The 23,405-nt window shown below is 38.7% G+C and overlaps 1 protein-coding gene across 1 annotated transcript in view; it reads right to left on the bottom strand.

Moving 5' to 3' along the window:
• Positions 1–23,405, bottom strand: part of ATP2A3 (ATPase sarcoplasmic/endoplasmic reticulum Ca2+ transporting 3) — a 236,708-nt gene that overhangs the window by 31,586 nt on the left and 181,717 nt on the right. Inside the window, exons 9-17 of the mRNA XM_088447036.1 lie at positions 21,875–21,963; positions 11,087–11,189; positions 7,319–7,450; positions 6,259–6,384; positions 3,708–3,926; positions 3,290–3,625; positions 2,981–3,201; positions 1,923–2,125; positions 1,209–1,294 (exon numbers count right to left, since the gene is read on the bottom strand). Of these exons, the coding sequence (XP_088303162.1) occupies positions 1,209–1,294; positions 1,923–2,125; positions 2,981–3,201; positions 3,290–3,625; positions 3,708–3,926; positions 6,259–6,384; positions 7,319–7,450; positions 11,087–11,189; positions 21,875–21,963 (1,515 nt within the window). The remainder of the gene's footprint in view (positions 1–1,208; positions 1,295–1,922; positions 2,126–2,980; positions 3,202–3,289; positions 3,626–3,707; positions 3,927–6,258; positions 6,385–7,318; positions 7,451–11,086; positions 11,190–21,874; positions 21,964–23,405) is intronic.

Genomic DNA, 23,405 nt, shown 5'->3' with positions numbered 1-23,405 from the left:
CTTAGATTGCTGATCATTGCTGGTCTGCAGTGGTGTATAATGTAGCTTGATCACATGTAAAGCGGTAAGAGGATCTACCTGGTGATATTCTCTGTACACCTCTATTGAGGCACCACATACCAGAGTTTGCAACTATTGTTATTACAGAATGGAAATATTGGTAAGTTGTGTGTGATCTCAGTTGAAGTATATGGATATATTATGGCAATGGTGAGGTGTCCAGACTGTATGCCAGTACATGCTGTATGCTACATATTTGCCGATCACACTACAAACGTGCTCACGCATTGCGCCATGCGATTACCCACAGCAGCATACGCTACGGCATGCACTGTGATCGCACCATGCAATCCTACGGAGACGCGGGTGCGAATGTAGTGCACGTATCCGCTCGCGGGTGCACGCCTCGCTCCATGCGTGGTGCGATTTGCTGCGTACGCAGCAAAGATGTAGCAGGACACATCTGTAAGATAAACATCTTAGTAAGAGCCTCAAGACCTTTGTGCTAATTGCAATAATTACATAGTGTGGGTATGAAATCCCGGCTGTCGGAATGCCGCTGGTCAGAATACCAACAGCTGCATCCCGACAGTCAGAATCCTGACACCCATAGGAAGCCACACAACTATTTTCCCTACCCCTACCCTAACCCTCCCCGGTGACTAAACCTAACCCCCTCTTCCTAGTGCCTAAATCTAACCTCCCCCTCCCCGCACCCTAAACCTAAGACGCCCTCCTTGGTGCCTAAACCTAACCTCCCCCCTAGTGCCTAAACCTAACCTCCCCCTCCCCGCACCCTAATCCTAAAACTCCCTCCCTGGTGCCTAACCATCCCCCTAATGCCTAACCCTGCTAGATAACGCTTACCTCCCTCTAACATCCCGATACTTACCTTCGGGATGCAGGCGGTCGGGATACTGGCGCCGGTATTTGGACCGTCAGCATCCCGCACGCAGGGATGCCGACTACATACCGTGAATAACATGTACACATTATAACGCAATAGTGTGATTCCCATGAGAGGGCAATCCACTGGTTCAGAGTACATCGCATCAGAGTTCCAGGAAAATATTGTACACTTACTGACTTGACTGTACATATAGAAAATCTAGGTATTCTTAAGTGTGTATAAGCTGCATATTGTGATCTTTTGTGTGTCTAGTTTTTTCCTTTTGGTGTCTCTACAAAGCCAGACTAATCTCACTTACCAGCTGGTAGAATGTGACCTGTGGTCCATCTTCATCATATAAGAACCACCATGTAGCAGCTCCTACAGTGGCCAGGCCTACATAGACTGCAACAAGGGAGGAGAAGAAGTTGAATGCATGCATTGGACTGTATGGTTCACCTTTACTACAATTCATGCTAATTCAAGGAAAATTGCTTTTGAGGTTTAGTTTCTTTATTGCAGGTTTTATATAGATGCGTATAAATTATTTTGATAGTTAAACAAGCATAGAAGAAAAAAATATATATTCCTGGCGCTGTTGCTATTGCCGACACTATGCATGAGTAAACTCACACAGTGTTCGCTCATGGATGGTTAGTTTCTGCTACACAACAATCAAAGTCCTCACATCCTAAAAAGCCAGAACTCACTGGTAAACAAAGGACTTTTAAAATAGCATTAACTTTGGGATTGACTGGTATAACTTTTGGAAGGTTACATGTACACTGGACTTTGGGTCTATTACATTTTAATATTTATATATACTATGGTGAAGTATTTTTATTATGCAAATCCATTTTTTAAGTGGTTCATTATATTGAATATATATATATAAGATTGTCTCTGATTAAATGTTTTTCTATTTATATACAAGTGTCCTGATTTATACATTTTTCTGCCATGTCAAATATAACTAGAGATTAGCGCAGCATCATACTTTTATGGTTAAACAAACATGCTTTTGGAATAATACCTCCGATGGCAAGATATCTGAAAAATAGCCAGCCACTAATGAGTGGTTCCCGGGGATTGCGAGGTTGCTTGTCCATGATGTCGAGATCAGGTGGGTTAAATCCCAAAGCAGTGGCAGGTAAACCGTCTGTCACAAGATTAACCCAAAGCAGCTGAACAGGGATGAGGGCTTCCGGTAAGCCAATGATAGCAGTGAGAAAGATGCTAAAAGTAAGAAATGATTTTTATCTATATGTAGCCTAAAGACATTACAAGCATATGTACATATTTGTAATTCACGTTAAGAAAAAAAAAAAAAAAAAAACACAACCAAAAACATACAAACACATTTTCAGCTACTGTAACATGACATTATATTGTGTATATTCTTTAAACATCACTTATGGAAACCGGGCTTCCAGAAAGGCTGCAGGTCTGTTCTGAGACAACAACACTAGGGGGTATATTTAACTGTTTTTTAGAAGTGGGGCTGTTGCTCATAGCAACCAGTCAGATTCTACTTAACATTTATCTAGCACCTTCAATAAGATAATAGCTAGAATCTGATTGGTTGCTATGGGCAACATCTCCAGTTCTAAAAACCCACACATAATAAATATTGCCATAGGTCCTTAATTCACTTTGCTGTTTTGTTTTCTTTTAAATTATTGACGGACTTCACAGTACCATTACTCTTGTTCTGTCTACAATTTAATGTTTCTGAAAGTATTTAAAAATACCTTAGTGCAATATTTGGTGGGAACGCCATGCTTGAAAGGGAATTCTCCTATCACTAATAATAATAATAGTAACTGTCTACAGAAATAATATTCAGACCCTTACAACTATGGGTGCATTTAAATGCTATGGATTATATACAAGTCATTTTATTCAAACAGTCTTATTGAAAACATTGTGGCTTGCTCTCAGGGAATTATGTTACCACAAACCAATGGTATCATTAAGGTTTGGCAAGTGATATAATCCATTATAGGAACAGCCAATAATCTAGCAAGGCTTTCATTAAACACTTAAATAGCCAATTGCATGTTCTGTATTTAGATATTTAATATATCTTACCAGACTACCTCACCAACATTGGAAGAGATAAGGTAGCGAATAAACTGTTTCATGTTGTTATAAATTGCTCGCCCCTCTTCAACAGCAGACACTATAGTAGAGAAATTGTCATCAGAGAGAACCATTTCTGCTGCCGACTTTGCCACTGCAGTGCCAGAGCCCATAGCAATGCCAATCTCAGCCTTCTTCAGGGCTGGGGCATCATTTACTCCATCACCTGTCTAAGATATAAGAAAATATAAATATTTCCACAAGCATTCAATATTTTTCTGCCATCTAATGGGTATATTAAAGTGACAGAATTCTTACCATAGCAGTAATTTCATTGAGAGACTGCAAATACTCTACAATTTTAGACTTGTGTGCTGGTTCCACACGGGCAAAGCATCGAGCATTACGACAAGCGTCCCGCTGTCTCTCTAATGGGAGGTCATCAAACTCTCTTCCAGTGTATGCCTTGTCTGTTATGTCCTCAGAGTCTGAAAAAATGCCAATCTTTCTGCATATTGCTACTGCTGTACCTTTGTTGTCACCAGTTATCATTATCACCTTGATGCCAGCTTTTCCGCACATCTGGATAGAGGTAGTCACTTCTTTACGGGGAGGATCTAACATTCCAACACATCCAACAAATGTCAAATTTGTCTATAAGGAAAAAAAAAATAATTCAATTTTGAAACAAATAAAATACTGTAAGTCAATGGCTTCTTGTAAAGCAAATACTTGCCTCATAGTTAATGAACTTATTTGAATCTTCCAGTTGCATGTCTTCTATTTTTGGTGGCACATCCCTTGTAGCCAGAGCAAGACATCGAAGGGTGTCCATGCCAGTACCCCAGTCCCGGATCTTGGCCATGATTCTCTCTCTAGCTGATGGCGTCAGTGGGAGCTTTGTAGAACCCACACGCACATAATTACAACGCTCAATTACACTTTCAGGAGCACCCTGCAAGTAATAAAATCTTAAATGTTAACACATTGTTTAAATTACTTCCAGGTGATTTAATGACACAAGGCCACAGATATACCTTAATTTCTGACAACACTTGTAACTGTTCACATATCATGAAACCATAAGTGATATTGTATAATTAAAATAAAGAATAATAAATACAAAAAATAATACATAGATACCTTACAAGAACATTCCTCAATTGATTAGTAGAACGAGACCTCTCTGCAGAAGCTCTCCTTAGCGATTACCCATTTTAGCTGCCAAGAACCCCCCAAGCTTCCTCAGGCCCAGAATTCAAAATAGTCCTTTACATTTTCCTCCTGATATTCCATGACGATCCCTCAACTCCTTTTAAACTCTCCACCTTGATCTTCCCTCCATATTTTTACTATAGGAACTTGATTTTATTACTATAACTTCTGTTTTAGATATTTTGTGACCTACAGTATACGATGTAATAATACCATAAATGAGATATGTATTATGTACTTTCATATCTTCATCTGCTAATTAAAGGATTACAAAAACAAACAATTGATACCCGTAAGGCACAGTTTCCACATGTGGTGTTAGATACAGGATGTCTGAACAGCAATAAAATAAACCCATGTTTCTGCATTGTATCCTAGTTTAAAAAAAAAATAGCCATAATGGAGTATCTGCAAAGCTTTCGTTGCTTTGATTAAAAGAAAAACTAATACAAGAAATCAAAACTATGTTTGAAATTTTTTTTTTGCAAGGGCATGGTCCATGGAGATGAAGGTTGTGTCTGCTTGGCTTCACCTTGCTTCAGAACAAGTTACATTATCATATGTGCCCTGTTGTAAGACTATTAATGTTAGCTATTCATGTGTTATAATATATATATCTGCTCAATGTTATTAAATGGCACAAGATGTTCTCTCTAAGAACCACTGTAAATGTGCATCATGCCCTCTAAAATACCCATTATCACATGGGCACATTTGAGCTCCCTAGGCCACTGGCACTAGACACACAGACTGCTTTCATAACTCTTGAGCAAGCGTTCAACCAGATTTCACAGAAAGGGACGGTCAGCTGCTGCAGGAATCAGGTTTTCACCTAAAAAAAACTAGAAAGTGCTAAAGACGGGGGATGTCTTTAGATGCTCAGATATCCATTGTATGGATAAGTTGTAGTTCATTGTTTGACATCAAGGCCAAGTAAACTTCTCAAACCCAAACACTGCAGGGGGTCTGCTGACTGCAAGAGGGTTGATGGAGAGTTGTGACAGCCCCTCTACTAAGCAGTTCCCAATCTGAAGAGGCTTTGTGAACAGCCCTAAACTGTTGGAACCAGAACAGTAATACAACAGGGCTGCTCCTGGTTTAGGTCTCCTAAATTGGACAATGTTGACAAGACACGATAGCCCGGAATTGCTGGCTAAAACTGCAAATAACTGCTGCACGACTCCTGCTTGACATCAGTGTGGAGACATTGGGCTTGGTCCCTACCTTACTGGTAGAGCAGTGAAAAAGACTGCATCCATCAGCAGGAGAAAAGTACTAAAATTGCTACATTATGTGTTGTATATTTACAACTATTATTTCCTGGCTGATTTTGGTACCCACATGAGGTAAGAGTTTTTAGCAAGCTGGTACATGAGGCTGCCTCTGGGCAAACCAGCCAGTTGGTGTATCAAACAATAACTGATATCCTCGCAATATTCCACTAGATGGTGCTGTATTACCACATTATCTGCAATGCATAGTCCATCCTCAGAAAAAAAACAACAAAAAACAGCTATGCTTTGGATGAAATCATTGTTACATTACAGCAGTAATAAGCCTAAGCCAAGTTTAAGGAAACAAAGAGTAAGGATTAGAAATGCACCCATAATGTATACCCTGCAATCGTAATTGGGGTTACCACTTCTCGTATACCCAATAAGGACCCTGTACACACTGAAATCTGAGTAACACTGAAATTCAAAGCAACATATAGAGGTCTCAAGTACAAGACGTAAAATAATAATATTATATTAATTAATACCAGGGTCCCAGAATGGATTCCCTATTAATATAATGGTGTCTTAGAAGTAATTTCTTTATTAAAAGTCATCCATGAAATAACCCTATATAATATGTTGGGAGATGGAGTCACTGACCAATACCTTAAAAGATGGTAAAAACCTTCAACTGTAAACATTTTTACAGTTTTTCACAGATTATCATAGTAAGAAAAAAAATGGACAGATAGTGGAAAGTTGGCATACTACGAAGGAAGAGAATATTTGTCTATTTATTAATGTTGTCTTATCGGTTACCATTGTCCACAAAGTGAACATGGCAAAGCTTGTTACCTTTATGAACATCTTACTGCCAGATGTTGCAGGACTAGAACCAACAGAGGTGCAAAACACGGACATAGATTTCCGATCTCGGGAGAACTCCAGGGTAAATTCCTTCTTCATTAGCTTTTTTATTACCTGTTAGAATATAAAAAGTTTTTCTCATGCACAGTATTGAAATCAGGACAAATAGACTACTAGTGAAAACATTTTATCAGACTACAATTTTTGGGAATTTCAGGTTATGACTCTTACAATTTTTTTAATGACCCCCAATGATTTTAATGCAAAAAATATGAGTTAACAGGGAAAAATTCAGGTCTTAAAAAAAAAAAATCTATATATTTTCATTATTATACAATAAGGCAGCACAATTGGCTCCTAACAAACATTAACCCTAGTGTGTCTGTGTGTGAGCATGTGGTAGGGAATATAGATGTAAGCTCCATTGGGGCAGGGACTGATGTGAATGGGAAGATATTCTCTGTAAAGCGCTGCGGAATATGTGTGCACTATGTAAATAACTGGTAATAAATAAATATCTGGCATTAACTGGAGAGGATTGCAATGGTGAGCTGGACATTGTACTCTCCTGTAGTAAAATGTAAATGAGTGTTTTCCACTTTATTATCAACTTCAATAACTTCCGTTAACAAGTGACGTTATTAAGTAAAATTAATTTTAAGGTGGGCAAGTCACTTAAATAAAATGCCCAAATAAAGTTTGGGGCCATCACTGTAAATAGAAAATGAACTAAGGGTCTATATACTCTGCAAGTCACCATCTGCTACTACTGCTATCCCATATACTGTATGTCCCAAGCTCCTTTATATTACAGATCTCGCCTTTACCCATTAGGTATATTTTGATTGCCATATAATAATAATCAGCCTGAATGCCACATATAAAAACAGATTGCTTTGCCCTCTTTGGGGCAGATCTGGGGCATTCTGCTCAGCATGTGAAGCCTTACAAAAACAAATCTCACTGAAACAATGAAGTGTTAGAGATGGTGCCAAATGTAATAAATATTAGTAAAATGTCTAGTTTCTCAGTGTGAAGTCATACTCACAGAATTGCAGGCATTTGCTAGCTCCACCTTTGAAAGCTTACTTAGATCAGTATTAAAGACATTCATCTTTTCCACAAGGCAGGTCAAAGCAGTTTCTGTTGCCTCTCCAACCTTTTCATATACTCCCTTGGACTGCAAAAATAATGTCATCATCAATATACTAATGTCTTACTACACTAAAATGCAGACATCAAAAGTCACAGGGCCCGTTTCATTACGGATCGCACGCAATTGGCCGATTGCTGCATTCTGTGCATGCATCGCAGTGCGCAAACCTGCCACTGCCATCGGTAGTGACCACGCAGATTCATTGCAGAGTGATTGACAGGAAGTGGCGTTTGTGGGAGGTGATGGGGGGTGGTCGGCGAAACGCAGGCGTACCCGGGCGTTTGAACGCCATTACAGGGACGTGCATAAATTAGCCACTGTGACGCCACACACAGCCTGAGCAATCATAGCATGCAATGAAGTTAGCAATTTCTGAGTAAGGTCAGAGCTTGTGCAAGTGTGTGTGAGGCTGCGATGATCAGGGCCATCTCTTCCATTGGGCTTGTTGGGCAGTTGCCCAAGGGCCCGAAGCTTGTAGGGGCCCACCAACCTGCCCCCCTGCAGCCGCCGTCAGTTGGTAAATTTGTGATATTTTTATAAGACGGCCGCCGGTGCACTGTATTCCGATCTAACCTCCCCCCCGGTGACAAGTACTCACCTCAGTCCCATTTTCACTTCATCCGCCGGCTTCAGATCAGTCAGACAGAGTCTCTCTGCATGTGTGGGAGGTCTGATGGGCATGCAGGAGGGTTTAATTTTATTGACCATTTAAATTTTTTTCCTGAAAATGGGTAGGGGCCCCAGTGCATTGCTTTGCCCAGGGTCCACACTGCTGTTAAGACAACCCTGGCGATGATACTCGATTGTACCAATGCAGTCTTGTTAAACATTACGGATGTGTGTAAGGTAAAGTGGCCGTTCTTATGTTGTGCTGCGACGGCAAAGGTGAAAAATCATTTTATATCACATGCACTTCAGGATTTGCAGACTGTCTAAAGGAAATATTAATTGCAAACCTGAGGGGTTCCTCCTCCTAGGACTGGTGAATATGAGAAGCACAAGCCTCACTTATCCCAGACTATTACATTGGTGTGGACCTCTTCCCTAGTCTTTTTCTGACTGTTCAGACACTGTGGACCTACATACACAGGGGCTCACATAAAGTTATAAGTATGGTATAAGAAGAGTATAAGTAAGGGTAACTGTGATGGCAGACGTACTCACACCTGCCAGCGTATTACGTGAGCTGGTGCAACAAAGCACAACGATAATTGGCAGTATTTGGTAGTGACTTCTGAAAAGCAGATTGCCTCATGACCCTTTCCATTGAACATCTATTTATAAACTTATCCATTACGACGATTGTATAAGAAAAAAACAATAAAAAAACACAACTTTTTATTTCCAAAACACAAGACATTAATATCGATTTTAAAAATATTGGCTACAGATATAAAATCGGAAAAAAAATTGATAATTGGAAATTAGAGTTTTTACATTTCTCCAGAAGCTGCTCCTCTGCAGCCGCTGGGTGGGCGGTCCCCAGCTGTGATCGGCTGCACGGCAGACACTGGGGGAGGGTGCAGGGATGCATAGGGGCCGGGAGAGCAGAAGCTTCAAAGCAATTTGCAAAAGGAGCCCCACATCCAAAAACATGCTGGCGAAGACAAAACAGTATACAGTTGTAGGACTATACTGCCGGCTCCAGACCTGCAGTTTCATGACCTGATGGATAGCAAAAAAATCTGTAAAGTGAGAGGAGCTTCAGCCACCAGAGAAAGATCCAAAGATCACACTCTCACTGTGCTTTTCCCATAGTGGAAACTGGACATCATTTGAAGATGGCATTAGCTAACAGGGACAAGTTAAAAAAAAATAGGTTTTTGGAGCTGGTTAAATTTCAACATATTGGAACTTCAGTGTTTACCCCCTTCACACCTTCGTGATGGACCCTGGTTATCTCCGGGTCGTCACCCTTCACACTATGCTCGGATCTTCAAATAACCCGGGTCTTCCGTCTAACAGTGGACGCTTGGAGATTATAACATCTCCAAGTGCTACTGTGCCCTCCAATAAAGTCCTTTTAGGCATGACCCGGGACACCAAGACCTTGGTCATGCCTTTCAGACATAAGCCTGGGCACTGACATGGGTTTTAGGTTCCGGGAATAACCCTGGTCGATTGCAGGGTCACGGGACTCTGGACTGTCACGCTGGGTCAGACCCTTTCAAACATAAGCAGAAACCAGGTTGACTTGCAAATTTCCGGGTTTTATGCTTATATCTGAAAGGTGTATTATTTTGTTTTAAACATGCATAAACAGCCATTTCAGCATTGTAAAAGTATCAAAATCATTTGGTAAACGGCCATTTATATGGAAAACGCAAACACTTTTCTCTGGAATGTTGTACATTATAGTGTATACCAACAGTGTAATGAGACTTTAACAAATACTACTAACACTGTCAAGCACCATTTTTACGCTTCTCTACACTAAACCTAGGCTAACGTGGTGGGTAAGTATACAACATACATTTGGTACATAGGCTATATGTTCTGTAGATCTAAACACATTGCGAGAGCCATCACAGGTAAACGCGCTTTTTCCTGTATACGTCTTTTTGCTTAGAATGTTGGCAGCCAATTTGTTCAGAGTTAAATCTACAGTATATGAGCCCCACAGTGATTTTATACACCTTAGTAGACAGTATTGTGTGACCAGCTTAAGGCTTATTGTACTGACTCAAAAAACTCATGCCTGTTTCTTCCAGATATCCCAAACACCCATAAAAATTGATTGACATATAATATCAATGAGACGAAATGCCAGATAGCAGCATAAAGGAAAACGTCTCACCCCCAACCCTGAAGAGGATATAGAATTGTATAGGCAAAAGTGTCAACTGGAATATAATCACAGCTTACTGTGGAACTCCTCCACTTCCTTTCATAATGCTCATCTCATTAGACCTCCTTCCACAATCCGCACCCTTCCTAGCACAGCCTCTGTAATAACATAACACTAAACTTTTTCTCTAAGAAACGACACACGTGGATCCATATACTCCCCATCAGCCCATCCTCTACGCTTACCTTCCTGCCCATTCCCTTCTTTTATATCCAAACATGGCAACATGGATGGGAGGTCGACATATCACCATTCACATAATGTTGACTTTGTGAATGTAGACAGGCAGCCTGACTAGCATGCGGCAGTCCATTCCAGTGGCAAGTATAGTTCATCCTAGAACTAAACCTTACATGAGCTTAACCCCAACATCGTTAAAAATTGTCTGCCAACATTCTATTGACATCATGATGTTGACATTAAGAACGTATAAACATATTGAGTGTCAGTTCTGCTTTGCTTGAGGCCTCCAATAAAAACTGTTTTTTTTTAGACTTCTATATGCGATGTGATAGTTTTCTGCTTGTTGCTATTACATGGTTTGAAATAGGATCAGGTATGTGTGTCAATATATATATATATATATATATATATATATATATATATATATATATAACAAACATACACACACATGTACTGGGGAAGTTTACCTAGTATTGCCACAAAAGCAATCTCATATGAAATCTTGTATTCCAATATAGTAATCTCAACAATCATGTGATGCAGGTATGTAGTTGATCAAAAGTCAGTTACGTGACATTAATAAACTAGAGAATACACAACATTGGCCATTAGCATAAAACCATACTGACCTCATTGAAGTCCAAAGATGAATCGTTACAGAGGGCACAGATTGTGGCGAGCTCCACCAAACCGTCATACTGCCCGCACTGGACAGGCTGATCAGCTTTTAAACTGTTTAAAGAAAACAAAGGAAATTAAACAGCTATATACTTAAAGTTGTGGCCCATCAAATTTGGATGTAATATTTGCTTGTCAGCCATCAAAGTTTGTTGTAAAAATGGGTACAAAGCCCCCCAAAACAACAATCTTGGTGTAGGTTAATTTTAATATATGTATTGTTATGTTAATTTGGGTTGGGTACGAGATGCCAGCGCAATGCTCAGAAGTTGACTAACATTCTGAGTTTTTAGATACTTAGGGGCATATTCAATTAGGAGCGAAAAGTTAGTTGCCGGACTTTGCCGTCATCGCCGCTTTTGGGAATGTATCGTGCTCGTCCCCGCGTATCCCCATATTCAATTCCGAATCGGCGAAAACGGGACCCGGCAAAAATGAAATGAGCAAAAAAAAATAAAAAATTAAAAGTCATTTTTGGGGAAATCAGCCTGACACCCCCAAAAAGATGCACTTACATAGGGGATCACCATGGATGCCCCTGATTAGCCCTGCTGAAGGTATTTGGGTTTTTTAAATGGTCTCAATAGGTGCTGTTTAGCATCTTTGAAAAAGTGATGAAGAATAACATTTCGCAAGTTTTTTTTAAAAAAAATAGTAGTCCCAGCAAATTTGGGGTACTTGAAAATGGGTGCAAACATATTTTAAAGTGGCTAATGTGAACTTTTAAAAAATGTGAAAAATCCACCTGGCACAACCACCTGCAATAAAAAAAAACACCTGGCGCATACTTGGGGGCCCCCCCTGAGTCTATTTCGCTAGTTTAGAGGTTTGTACCCCAACTTTTTTTTTTCTGTCCCCAAAATGAAAGTACCGTTTTTTGGGGTGTCCTGTGGTACTTTGAAATTTTTTTTTGACACAGAATACCTTTGGGGGACTGTTCAAGGGGTGTAGGGTGGTTTTTGGAAGTTTGTACCCTAAAACCCCAATTCTGCACTTTTTTCGACACCTATTCATAGGTGATATGTTATCGCTGGGTTCGAACCACTGACTTTCCACACCGGCGAAAAGTTGGAAGAATTGAATACTAGGATAAGTCCAGATTGGCGAAAATAACGTCATCGGCGAAAAAAGTATCGCTGATAACGGCTTTTCGCCGGCAAGTGAATATGGCCCTTAGTAGACATCACTATTCTAGGTCTTATGTGGCAAAATAGCTTTAAGTCTACTTACTGTATCCATGCATGTTCAGACAATTCATGTATTTTCTTAATTCTTAAACGGACCACATATGCACGATAATTTAAATAGATATAGTTTTCGAAGGCTTCACATCAGTTATCATTAAAAGGTCCCGCTAGTTTTGTTTTTGCATGTAGTATCGGATTATAGTATCAAGGATACACCAAGAATTCTGTTCAACATTGAAGTCTAACCAAAATTATACACATAACATGTAACACATTTCATACTTTAAATACACACCAAAATTCAATATGTAGCTTACTGTGAAAAACAAAAATAAAGACTTTTTAACAACTTTATTTTTATATCAGGCACAAAACAGTATCTCCAGCTAGAACTCTTGGAATCAATCGACAGTTCATGACCGTTTGTTTGAAAAAATAAAAGCATTAAGGGCCAGATTGAATTAGCCGCAAAAGCCGCGTTTTGGGGAAAGTGTTCGCAGGTGCGAACTTTTTGAACAAAACTGTGTATCATGCAAACCTATTGCCGAAGTTTGCGCATGTGTGTAAACTCCATAGTACACCATCTCCGAGAGCAGGTGAAAAAATTTGCCAAATTCCTAGTTTTGATTAAAAATGTGGGGACTTGGTTCAGAAGCCTTTAGACCCCCCCCCCCCCTCCTAATGACTAATTAGGCAAAATAAAATTATTTAACACCTGGTGCATTTTTTTTTAAAAGTGCACTTTTAAGACACAAAAATATATTTGCACCCATTTCAAAGTAATATTTTTTCCAAAGAATAATGCTTTTTATAATTTTTCCACACTTATACAAATATGCATGTAACAACCATTTGACACAATTTAAAAACCCCAAATACTTTTATTAGGTCCACGAATACACTTCTATATTGATTTCCAATGTCAGCTTGTCTTTTTATGGGGTATAGGCTAATTTTCCCAAAATGTGCTGTACTTTTCACTGGTTTCACCATGCGCAGTTTTTGCATATTTTGTAATAAGATTGTGTAAAAATCGGAGCACGCATAGACAAAACACGTGTAAATATCGCACCAAAACACGCGAATTGTGTGAAAACTTGACCAACGTTAAGTTTTTGCTCTTTTGCAGTTAATTGAATCCAGACCGAAGTTGGATAACTTGAAGAAAAGTGCTATATCTGGAAGCTATTTCTATTTATTTGATTACGATTTTGCTTCAATTTATCTATATGTACCTCACATAGAGGACAAACTGGCTGCTGTGCCAAATCACCCAGATCTCACATTTCACATTTGACCATACTCTACATGTAAAGGTACTGGAAGGCTAAAGCTAAAAGATGCATGACCATGTACCCAATCAGATTAAGGACATTGCCTGATCAAATTTACAAATTGGCAACGTCGACACCTGAGGTTGACTGAGTTTGGCAATTACGCGTCATACACACAGCTGTTAATGGCAAATTAGGGGGGGTTTAGTAAGACTGACGATGATCCCAATGTTGACAGCAACAATGTGTACAGCAGAATATACATCACAGTGTGAGTATAAAATTGATCGACAAAGTTCCAGCTTCTTTGGGCACCCCTAAAACCGTTCATATCAACCTGGTCTTTGCTTTAGATATCCTCTGGACCAAAGTATAAGAAGCGCAAATGGGCTGAGCAGCTTGGGCCACTACACATCAGAGAAGACCCCACAAATTTTCGTTGGTCAATTGTTAATCTAACCCTGACTGGTCGGGTCAAGTTCCTGGTAACTTGCCCAGGGACGGCAAAATAAATATTTGGGCCCGTTGAACTCACTGGGGGTCCCCTCATCCCCTCATCTAAGCATCCCTCCCCCGCATGTGCCAATACATGTATCACCAAATATACCAAATATACCAAATATAAGACACTAGAATTGTGAAGGTACAGGAAACCATAACATTTGTGGGTCAATGGCATAATTAGAGTTGCCTCTCTCTATACACAAGTACACACACACACATACATACAGTCAGGTGCATAAATATTGGGACATTGACAGAATTTTCATATTTTGGCCTCTATTCACCACCACAATGGCTTTGAAATGAAACAAACTAGATGTGCTTTAACTGCAGACTTTCAGATTTAATTTGAGGGTAATTACATCCAAATCAGGTGAACAGTGTAGGAATTACAACGGTTTCTATATGTGCCTCCCACTTTTTAAGGGGCCAAAAGTAATGGGACAAACTAAACAATCCTAAATCTAACTTTCACTTTTTAATACTTTAATACCTGACTGTATGTACACAAATAGAATATATATATACACACACACACACATATATATGTGCACACATACACACACAGTTTAAGTGAAGTGATGTTCATGTTCAAATTGTTAATTTTGATTTTTTGCTAAAATAATTACAGACTGTCACAGTTATACTGTAGACAGAGTGTGCCAGGACCCAGGAGAGACTCACCACAGCCAGGGTGTGTTCTAGGGACAGTGGTGGTTGCTGTGAGCAGCTGCTGTTGTCTGTAAATGCCCTCTGACAGAGTCTGAATATACCCGGTGGGAGATGATTTCCTCTGGGCTCGCTGATACACACTGGCCAACGGGCTTACGATATATTGGCCAATCAATCGATCAGCCAATATATCTGCCAGTGTGTACCTAGTACTAAATGAAGGAAGAGATGCTCTCTGTATTGCATGCTGGTCACTTAGATGTTATCTGAATTATAGCAGTATTGGGTAAATTATTATACATATAATACCCTGTTTGTCTTCCTTGCAACATATCCTTGTGGATGCAATGTGCAGCAAATGATTTGTCTAGGTAAACTACAAGGTTCTGTAGAATTTTGAAGCCTTTGGGGCTGCTTCAAGCAACAGTTTTTTTCAGCTCCAGAAATTCTCAATTCCAACTTCTGCTTTGTTCTACAGCTCTGCCTCCCGCAACGGTATGCAGTCAGAAAGCAGACCGACGCAATGCAAACCGCCGGCTTCCCGACTCTCAAATCCCGGCTGTGGACTAATGACAGGCGTCGAAATCTTGACGGCTGTCATTATAGCTACGCCGGAAGCCCGACGCCCAGCATACCAAATGAAGATAAGCCGGGCGGCGGGTGCGGACAGTAGCGGGGGGAAGGTTAGGTTGGGGGCTTCTGGGGGGACTTAGGAGCAGGCACCCCCCTGGGAGGGTTAGGCTATGGGAAGGGGGGGTTAGGCATCCCCCCCGGGAGGGTTAGGTTTCCAGCTGCGAATAAAGTAAGGGGGTTAGGGTTAGCACCCTTACGGGAGGGTTAGGCACCCCTAAGGGAGGGTTTAGGGGGGTGGGGAAGGTTAATAGCCCCAATACTTACCCCATTGGGATCTTCAGAAGTCTGCCTTCCGGCGTCGGTATTAAGTCCTGACGCCCGACAGCATTTCATACAGATTCCCTCCACAACACAGCCCCAGTTCTTATAGCAGCCCCAAGGGTTCCGGCTATGGATGGGGGAGGGAAAAGGTAAAATTTTACAGTATGTGGTAGTGTAGCTTTAAGGCAACACTACCACAGGGCACTGGTATGAGATGTGTGGCCAAGCACGTGGGGGCATGTTCAATCCCCATTGTGAATACTCCGTGGCATGCCAATGTACTTTATAAATGACCCTACTCAGTGCCCCTGCATATGCTTACAGTAGTACTAACCACATATTAGAGTTAGAGTTTGATAATATAGGTTTTGCTGAATTTTTACTAATGTATCTTTTCATGGTAATATTTTTTAATTTGCAATAGGTCGTAATTGTGAATTAAAAACTATTTACAAAGTGCTACACAAAACAGCATAGATCATGTTTGATTACGATTCTCCACTTAACATTCTAAGCTACTTTGCAAAAAAAAAAAGCTACAGTTAAAAAGCGCCTCAAACTGTTTTGGCACTAAAAATTTCAGACAATACCCATTATACAAAAAGTTAATAAATACTTGACCTGCTCTTTGGAACATTACTGCATCTACCATTCAGCTGACAGGGGAGCTAGATCTTTCATGTATCACTGCATTCTAGCACCGGAATCTTCAACTTTGTTGGAACATGAATTTGCTTGGGAATGTGATTTGGAAGCAGAGACCTGGGCCGTCATTAGAAAAATCGTTTCCAAATGCTCCATCAGTGTGTCCATTAAGGAAAATTCCTACAACGTGTACACTAGATCAGTGGTTCTCAAACTCGGTTCTCAGGACCCCAAACAGTTCACGTTTTCCAGGTCAACCAGCATGTGCACAGATCTATTCATTACTCATTGACACATTTAAAAGATCCACAAGTGGAGCTAACTATATTTCACTTGTGGTTCTGTGAGGAGACCAGGAAAACATGGAACTGGAACCAGGAACTGTTTGGGGTTTTGAGGACAGAGTTTGAGAACCTATGCACTAGATGGCATTTAGTGCCAGACCAGCTGCACAGGATGTAACTCACCACCTCAAATATATGCTGGAGTCAATGTGGACAACCTGGCACTTTATTCTACAATTGGTGGGCATGTCTGAAGATATCCCTCCTACGGAAGCAAATCACCTTACTTACAGTATTTGTTTTTGTGCTACAAAAAAGCAGATAGCACGAAGTTTGGTAGTGCCCCAATGCCAGTTCACTTCCAGAGATTGTGAACCGCATTTGGTTTATCTCCAGAATGTAATAGATCACCAACCTTCAAAACACTGTTTGCAAATTCCACACGACCTGGGACTGCTGGTATTCAGGTATAAATGTCTTATTCGAGGTATAAATATCTGACTACCTGGTGCAGGGTAGGAGACAATTCCCAGACGAGCTTTGGTCCCCTGACTTGCTGGACTCCCCATCTACCATTTCTTGCTTCTTCCTCTATTTTTATATCTTTCCCATCACTCACCCCTACTCTTTTTAATTTACAATTTGGTGGTGTTCTCCACCACATTCTTCTCCAGTCACTATCCACCTTGTACCCTTTAGACACTGGATACTCAATCTCAGTTTTTAGAGGACTCTCACACCTCACAATTTTGCTGTATTTTTTCAACTGAAAGAGATTCTTCCACTGATATGCTAGTGTTGATATGGTTTGCCTATTCAATGTTACAGGTTTTCCTTGTCTGCTATACGACTGTTTTTCTCTGTTAAATTTTGTATCATCTTGTACTTTGATTACATAAAGAGATTAAAAAAATAAACTAACTAAATAAGTACTGCTACTTTTTTAAACTTGGCTTGGAATGTAAACGTAAACATGGTTAATTAACAGAATACCCTCATACACCAATACACAGGAATACCATAGCATCTTCTGCACATTTGTTCCATTGTATCTGTCACTGGCTTTATATAAATATTTCACTGACCCTCCAACTCCAGCAATAATTTTTCACAGAAACCTGGCACTCCTCTTATGGCTGCACTGGAACACATCCGAGTCACCTTCCCTTACATTGATTTGCTTGATGAAAAAGATACAGCTGAGAGGTATGGGTTATAGATGAACAGTCTTCTGTTGGTGGACCCTTTCCCAGTTTCTAATCTCCAAAAGACTGTGTTGGCCTTATTTATGTCTCGATTTTGCTTTTTGAATGTCGGGAGTTGTGCTTAACCAGGCCACATAATTATTTTGTTAGCCAAATTGGCAAGATGTTTCCACCAAGAAACATTAGGTGCCATATAAGGCACCTATATGTATTACTTTTTATAGAAGGAACCAAACCATGGTGATTTGTTTGTTCTTATGGGCTGGGAATCATGTTACCTTATTATCACTTTCTCCCAAAGACATATACTTCCTAGATCTGGCTCAACTAGAGACCTGTACTACATTCTGCATCATTTCAAATTGTCAAATAGAGACATTGCAAAAATATGCCCCTTTTTTATACATTCAATACACAAGCTGCATAACATGTAATGTAAATAATAATCTTGTATGCATTGTTATAAACCGCACATTGCACTGTTACATAATTACAGATATTTAAAAAAACTAGACAATATTATTGGTTTTATACTGATCATCAAGTACTTATGTCAACAAGATCAACCCAACATGAAATAATTAAACACGAAATTATAAAATATTGAAAATAACTAAAGAATAAATTAACTGATATGTGCTTCTATGCATTAGAATATTACTGTTGATGTACGAATATATATCTCATCATATAGAGACACAATAGGTGTCTACATATGGATCCATATAGTTCCATTACAGTTACTTTATGTATATGTGTATATTGCAAGTATGGATAAATAGAGACTATAAGATTTCACATTAATGATATTAGTATAGGGGTCACATGACACCATAAGTTTTTTATACAATAAGTTTTCCAAAATATAAATATAACCAGTATGAGAAAAACTTTTGATTAATAATGTCTATTGGTTATTATTTATCTTCATTATTTTTCCATATAGTTCCATTACAGTTACTTTATGTATATGTGTATATTGCAAGTATGGATAAATAGAGACTATAAGATTTCACATTAATGATATTAGTATAGGGGTCACATGACACCATAAGTTTTTTATACAATAAGTTTTCCAAAATATAAATATAACCAGTATGAGAAAAACTTTTGATTAATAATGTCTATTGGTTATTATTTATCTTCATTATTTATACTAATAATAATTATTTTATATTTATTATTATTGTCATTATTATTATTAATGTTATTAATATTTTAAAATATATTTTTTATATTATCAATTTTGTACGATTTTTTAAATCAATATAAGCTTATAAGTTTTAATTATGATAAAATATTTTTTATTCTCAATATAACATAACTTTTGAAAATTTTTTATAATATGTGTTAATAATTTTACTTATTATTATATATTTATATAGTTCAGGTACTTCCGTATCTTTGCGGCCCCCGCAACGTAACTTACTTAGCCACTACGTAAGGTACTCTATTACTTACACTACTGACTCTTGCTAATGTATTTCGGCGCAGACGGCGCACCCTACTGTATTTCGGCGCCGACGATGCGCGATATATCTGTTTTGTCCTCCACTGTTCTGTCCCCATTTCGTGCCCCCCCCGCGCGTTGTTTGTGGTAATAAACCAAGTTAGACTTACCTTTCTTTACCCGCCAAACACTTGCCGCATTTCTTTAGCCACCGAACACTCGCTGCATATGACCAGCCGAACACACTCGCCCCCACATATGACGTATCTTCGCTAGTCAGTGAAGATACGCAAGTGGCATAGCCAGCAGGGGGCCGCAAAGATACGGAAGTACCATAGTTCATATATAAAAATGTTGTTCTGAACTATTGATAGGTAGGATATTAACTATATATATATATATATATATATATATATATATATAAGCACCAAGTAGATATAATTTATGTTTTTTAGCATCAAATTAGGCAATCTTAAGTACCTAGCATCTCTATGGAGAAACAAATCAGGTGCTGATTATAAAATAATCAACTCCAGCATAAAACAGGAACCAGTACTATTTGCTGAACGCACCGCTCTGAAGAAATTCCCAGCCAGGGAAGAAACGCATTAGGTAGATTAAGATATTCACTATCCAATGCTCAGCTGAATATACACCATTACCAGGTATAGCCTTGGATAAATTGTCTCCAGAACTCCCTTTCCCCGGAGTGCTGCACGCTATAGGTAATCTCTGTTCCGGAGCGGTTATCGGATACAAACTCACCACCCTCCCATACCGGGATTTACACACAAAGAACAGTGTATATACATAAAGGAGACGAGAGAGCAGCGCTTGTCGGCAAAGATCCTGTGGCTAATGAGCCTTGAATACAGCGCTTTCAGCAACTTTAAATCCGTCTCCATTTCAGCTTACCTGCACTGAGATCTGCGCCCTTGTATGGAGGAGAGCGGTGTCTATTAACAGGACTCCACACACCAGCGCTTAGACCGGTGTTTGCATATGAGGGAGAGCGGCATTTGCTAGTGGAACCTCGCGGCTAATGAGTTCTGCTCATAGCACTGCCACCAACACTAAACTTTTTTTTCACCCCTGTTTACCTCCTCAAATCTGAGGACTGGGTGAGTGATAATATATCCTTGCAAGAGAGGACAAAGCTATATTTGTGTTGTGCATACACAGACATAATAACAAAAAGTAATACTGAAAGACATTTATTTTTGCTTGATACATTTTTACAAATACTGCAAACAAGGTGATTACTGGCTATTAATTTTTGATTGAGAATTGTCACTATACAACAACATTCGGTGAACTACCTGATAAAAACAATCCACTCAGCCGGACGCAGCTAAGTGGTCAAGATTATTTAAGATCTGAGGATTTAATGTATATAAATATTTAACAACCAGCTGATACTATATAACTGGATATGATGTCTACTAATATATTATATTACTTTCTTTTTTCTTTTTATTCATTAAGTTTTAAAGTGTATGTATGTAATGTGTACTTATTTATATGTTTATTTTTATCTGTATTAAATATTTACCTAATCTTTACATGATGCTGCCGATTTAACCACAATAGAGCTCGGTTATTAGTTCTTTTTATTTTGTATGTATATTAGTTTGCCACCATTAATATAACTACTGCTCATTATAAATATAAGATATATTGACATGTAATTCATAAACTAGTAAGTCAAAAACTAATTTGGGGTTTCTAATATATCTACCATTCGATATATTATATAAATAATATATTATACTGTGATCCATTCCAGCGCCAAAGACTTTAATCCCCCTTTTCTTATGATAATTACAGATATACCTATCTTTTTTGTGCCACATGGCTCGAGACACCTGGCGCAACTTAAACGATTCACGTTCTTGAGTATTTAATTTTGCATTTTAATTTGCTAATAGTGTACTAAGTAGCTAATAGTTACCTAAGTACTGCATTTAGGATTAGTATTTTTTTGTAACAAAGTAAGTAGTATAAAGTAGCAGAATGAGCATAACTATGCGTGGCACTTGTCAGTCAAATAGGACATCGGTCTTCTCCATTTTTAACCAGATTACTATGTACTTTCCTGAATTTTGTTTTAAATTTGTTACTAATAGGGCTATTTGGTGGAATTTGAGGATAGGTGTATGTGATCACATCTGTAGATTCAGCCTTTGCAAATGCTAATGTTTAGGATAACCAGGTAAGGGACAACACTTGGCTCTGGAAGAGAACATGGAAAGCAGGACGTGTCAGACAGTGTTGGTGTAAACACAAATGCAGTGGCCAATAATAAGCCATGGAAAAGATGTCCCATGAATTCATGCTGAAAAGGCCCAATATTGTCTCAGACTGCTGAAATAGTCATTCGGAAACACTGACAGGAAATAGGAGTTTCCTTGAGAATAGATAAAATGATGAAGGCTTCAACTATTTTGTCCATGTGATAATTATAAAGTAGGTGTATGAGGTGCAACATTATAAGTTATTGACAGTCTGCAATAAAGACTATGTTACACGCAGAATCATAGGAGTTTCCAATTAAATGAATTTAAAACCAGTACAGTACTTTTACATTTCTTCAGGATTGTAAAACGTTCATGTTGTATACTCACATTTGACCCTCTGGAGCATAGGTAGATCCAGTAATACTGAATTCATGAAGACTGCAATTTACTCCTTCAATCTTCTCAACCACAAACATCTTTAAAGAAGCAGAGGAAAAATAACTTAGCCTACAATATCTGAATCCACATACACTCTTGTTACAATTCAGAAATGTCCAAACAAGGTAATACAACTCATAAAACAGCTGAAACACTGGCAATGAACCCACTGTAATTTTCTATTCTGTTCGACATGATTACCCTTGGATCGCTAAAATGGATTTGATTTAATTAATCTCAATAACAGTACAATTGAAGAGCTGTTTAACCTTGGCATAGAGACCCATCATCTCCAGAGAAACACAACATGCACAAAGTCTCTTAACACCCTGCAGCTAGTCTCATTTTTCTTATAGAAAAACTAAGCTGCCTTTTGTAGCCCATAAAAAAAGCAATGTCTACATTAAGCCTTTTACACAAAAGGAGCAAAGTTTTTGATTATAGGCAACAATAACATTTTAAAACAGTGTTTGGAATTACTTTCTAGTAGCTGTAAAAGACCTCAAATCAAAATCAAGTAGACTTCTGAGGTAGTCCCCATTCATACCTAAAATATTACACTTTAATATTGTTTATTTTTCAGGATGCTAACCACACTGTCAATCCTCTCAGAAATCAGTTGGTTTAATAGGTAAGGATCAATACTTGTCACAATAAATGTTGCACATATATTTCATGAAACCTTAGATAACAATGCTCTATTTTAAAAATGCTCATCCTCAATGTCTTAACCATCAAAACATATTTAACAGATAATGAATGTTGCATATAACCACCCACCTATAGTATGCCCATAGTAGTCTATTTTATTGTTCTATACATGCAAAGCAGCACAAAGTTAGTGGAAGGTGAGGGCTGTACTGAAGGCGGTGCAACAGGAACTTACACCCAGGGTGCAAAGCTGAAGGGGTGGAACTGCTCCCATCCTTTAAGAGGCTCCCCAACTTGCCTCACTTACATTTTTTTTTATTGCATTACATTAGTCCTGCATGTCTCTGATGTGTTATACTGGCTTCCTTTGGCCTTACAAGAAAAAAAAAAAACTGGACTTACAATACATTTACAGCAGGTGACAGTGGAGACTGGTCAGATCAGCTAATGTGCTGTGTAACAGTGTCCAGCATATCCACTCTTACAATGTTACTTACCACAGATTCTCTTGTGGCAAGGTCAGAAGGTATTCACACCAAAAGTGCATACATATAACGATTTTTTTGAACGATTAACTATAACAACATCGTTATCGTTCAAAAAATCGAGAAAAAGAGTTCTAACTATGAACGATCATTGTTCATGCACGTTCCAGTTTGTAGTTCATTCTGACTGACCAACTGAACGATTTTCATTAAGGGAAGTTACGAAAATAGTTTGATTTTTTTAAAGTGTAATGTTTTGAACTACAGACAGATAATCTGACAGAAAATCGTTCATAAAATAGTTTAGAAAATCGTTGTTAACAAAATCTTTATGTGTGTATGCA

Source organism: Taudactylus pleione, unplaced genomic scaffold (genome assembly GCF_031769625.1).
Source record: "Taudactylus pleione unplaced genomic scaffold, aTauple2 ptg000411l, whole genome shotgun sequence".
NCBI classification, from domain to species: domain Eukaryota; kingdom Metazoa; phylum Chordata; class Amphibia; order Anura; family Myobatrachidae; genus Taudactylus; species Taudactylus pleione.
The sequence above is the reverse complement of the archived record's forward strand: the minus strand, read 5'-3'. Positions and strand labels throughout refer to the sequence as shown.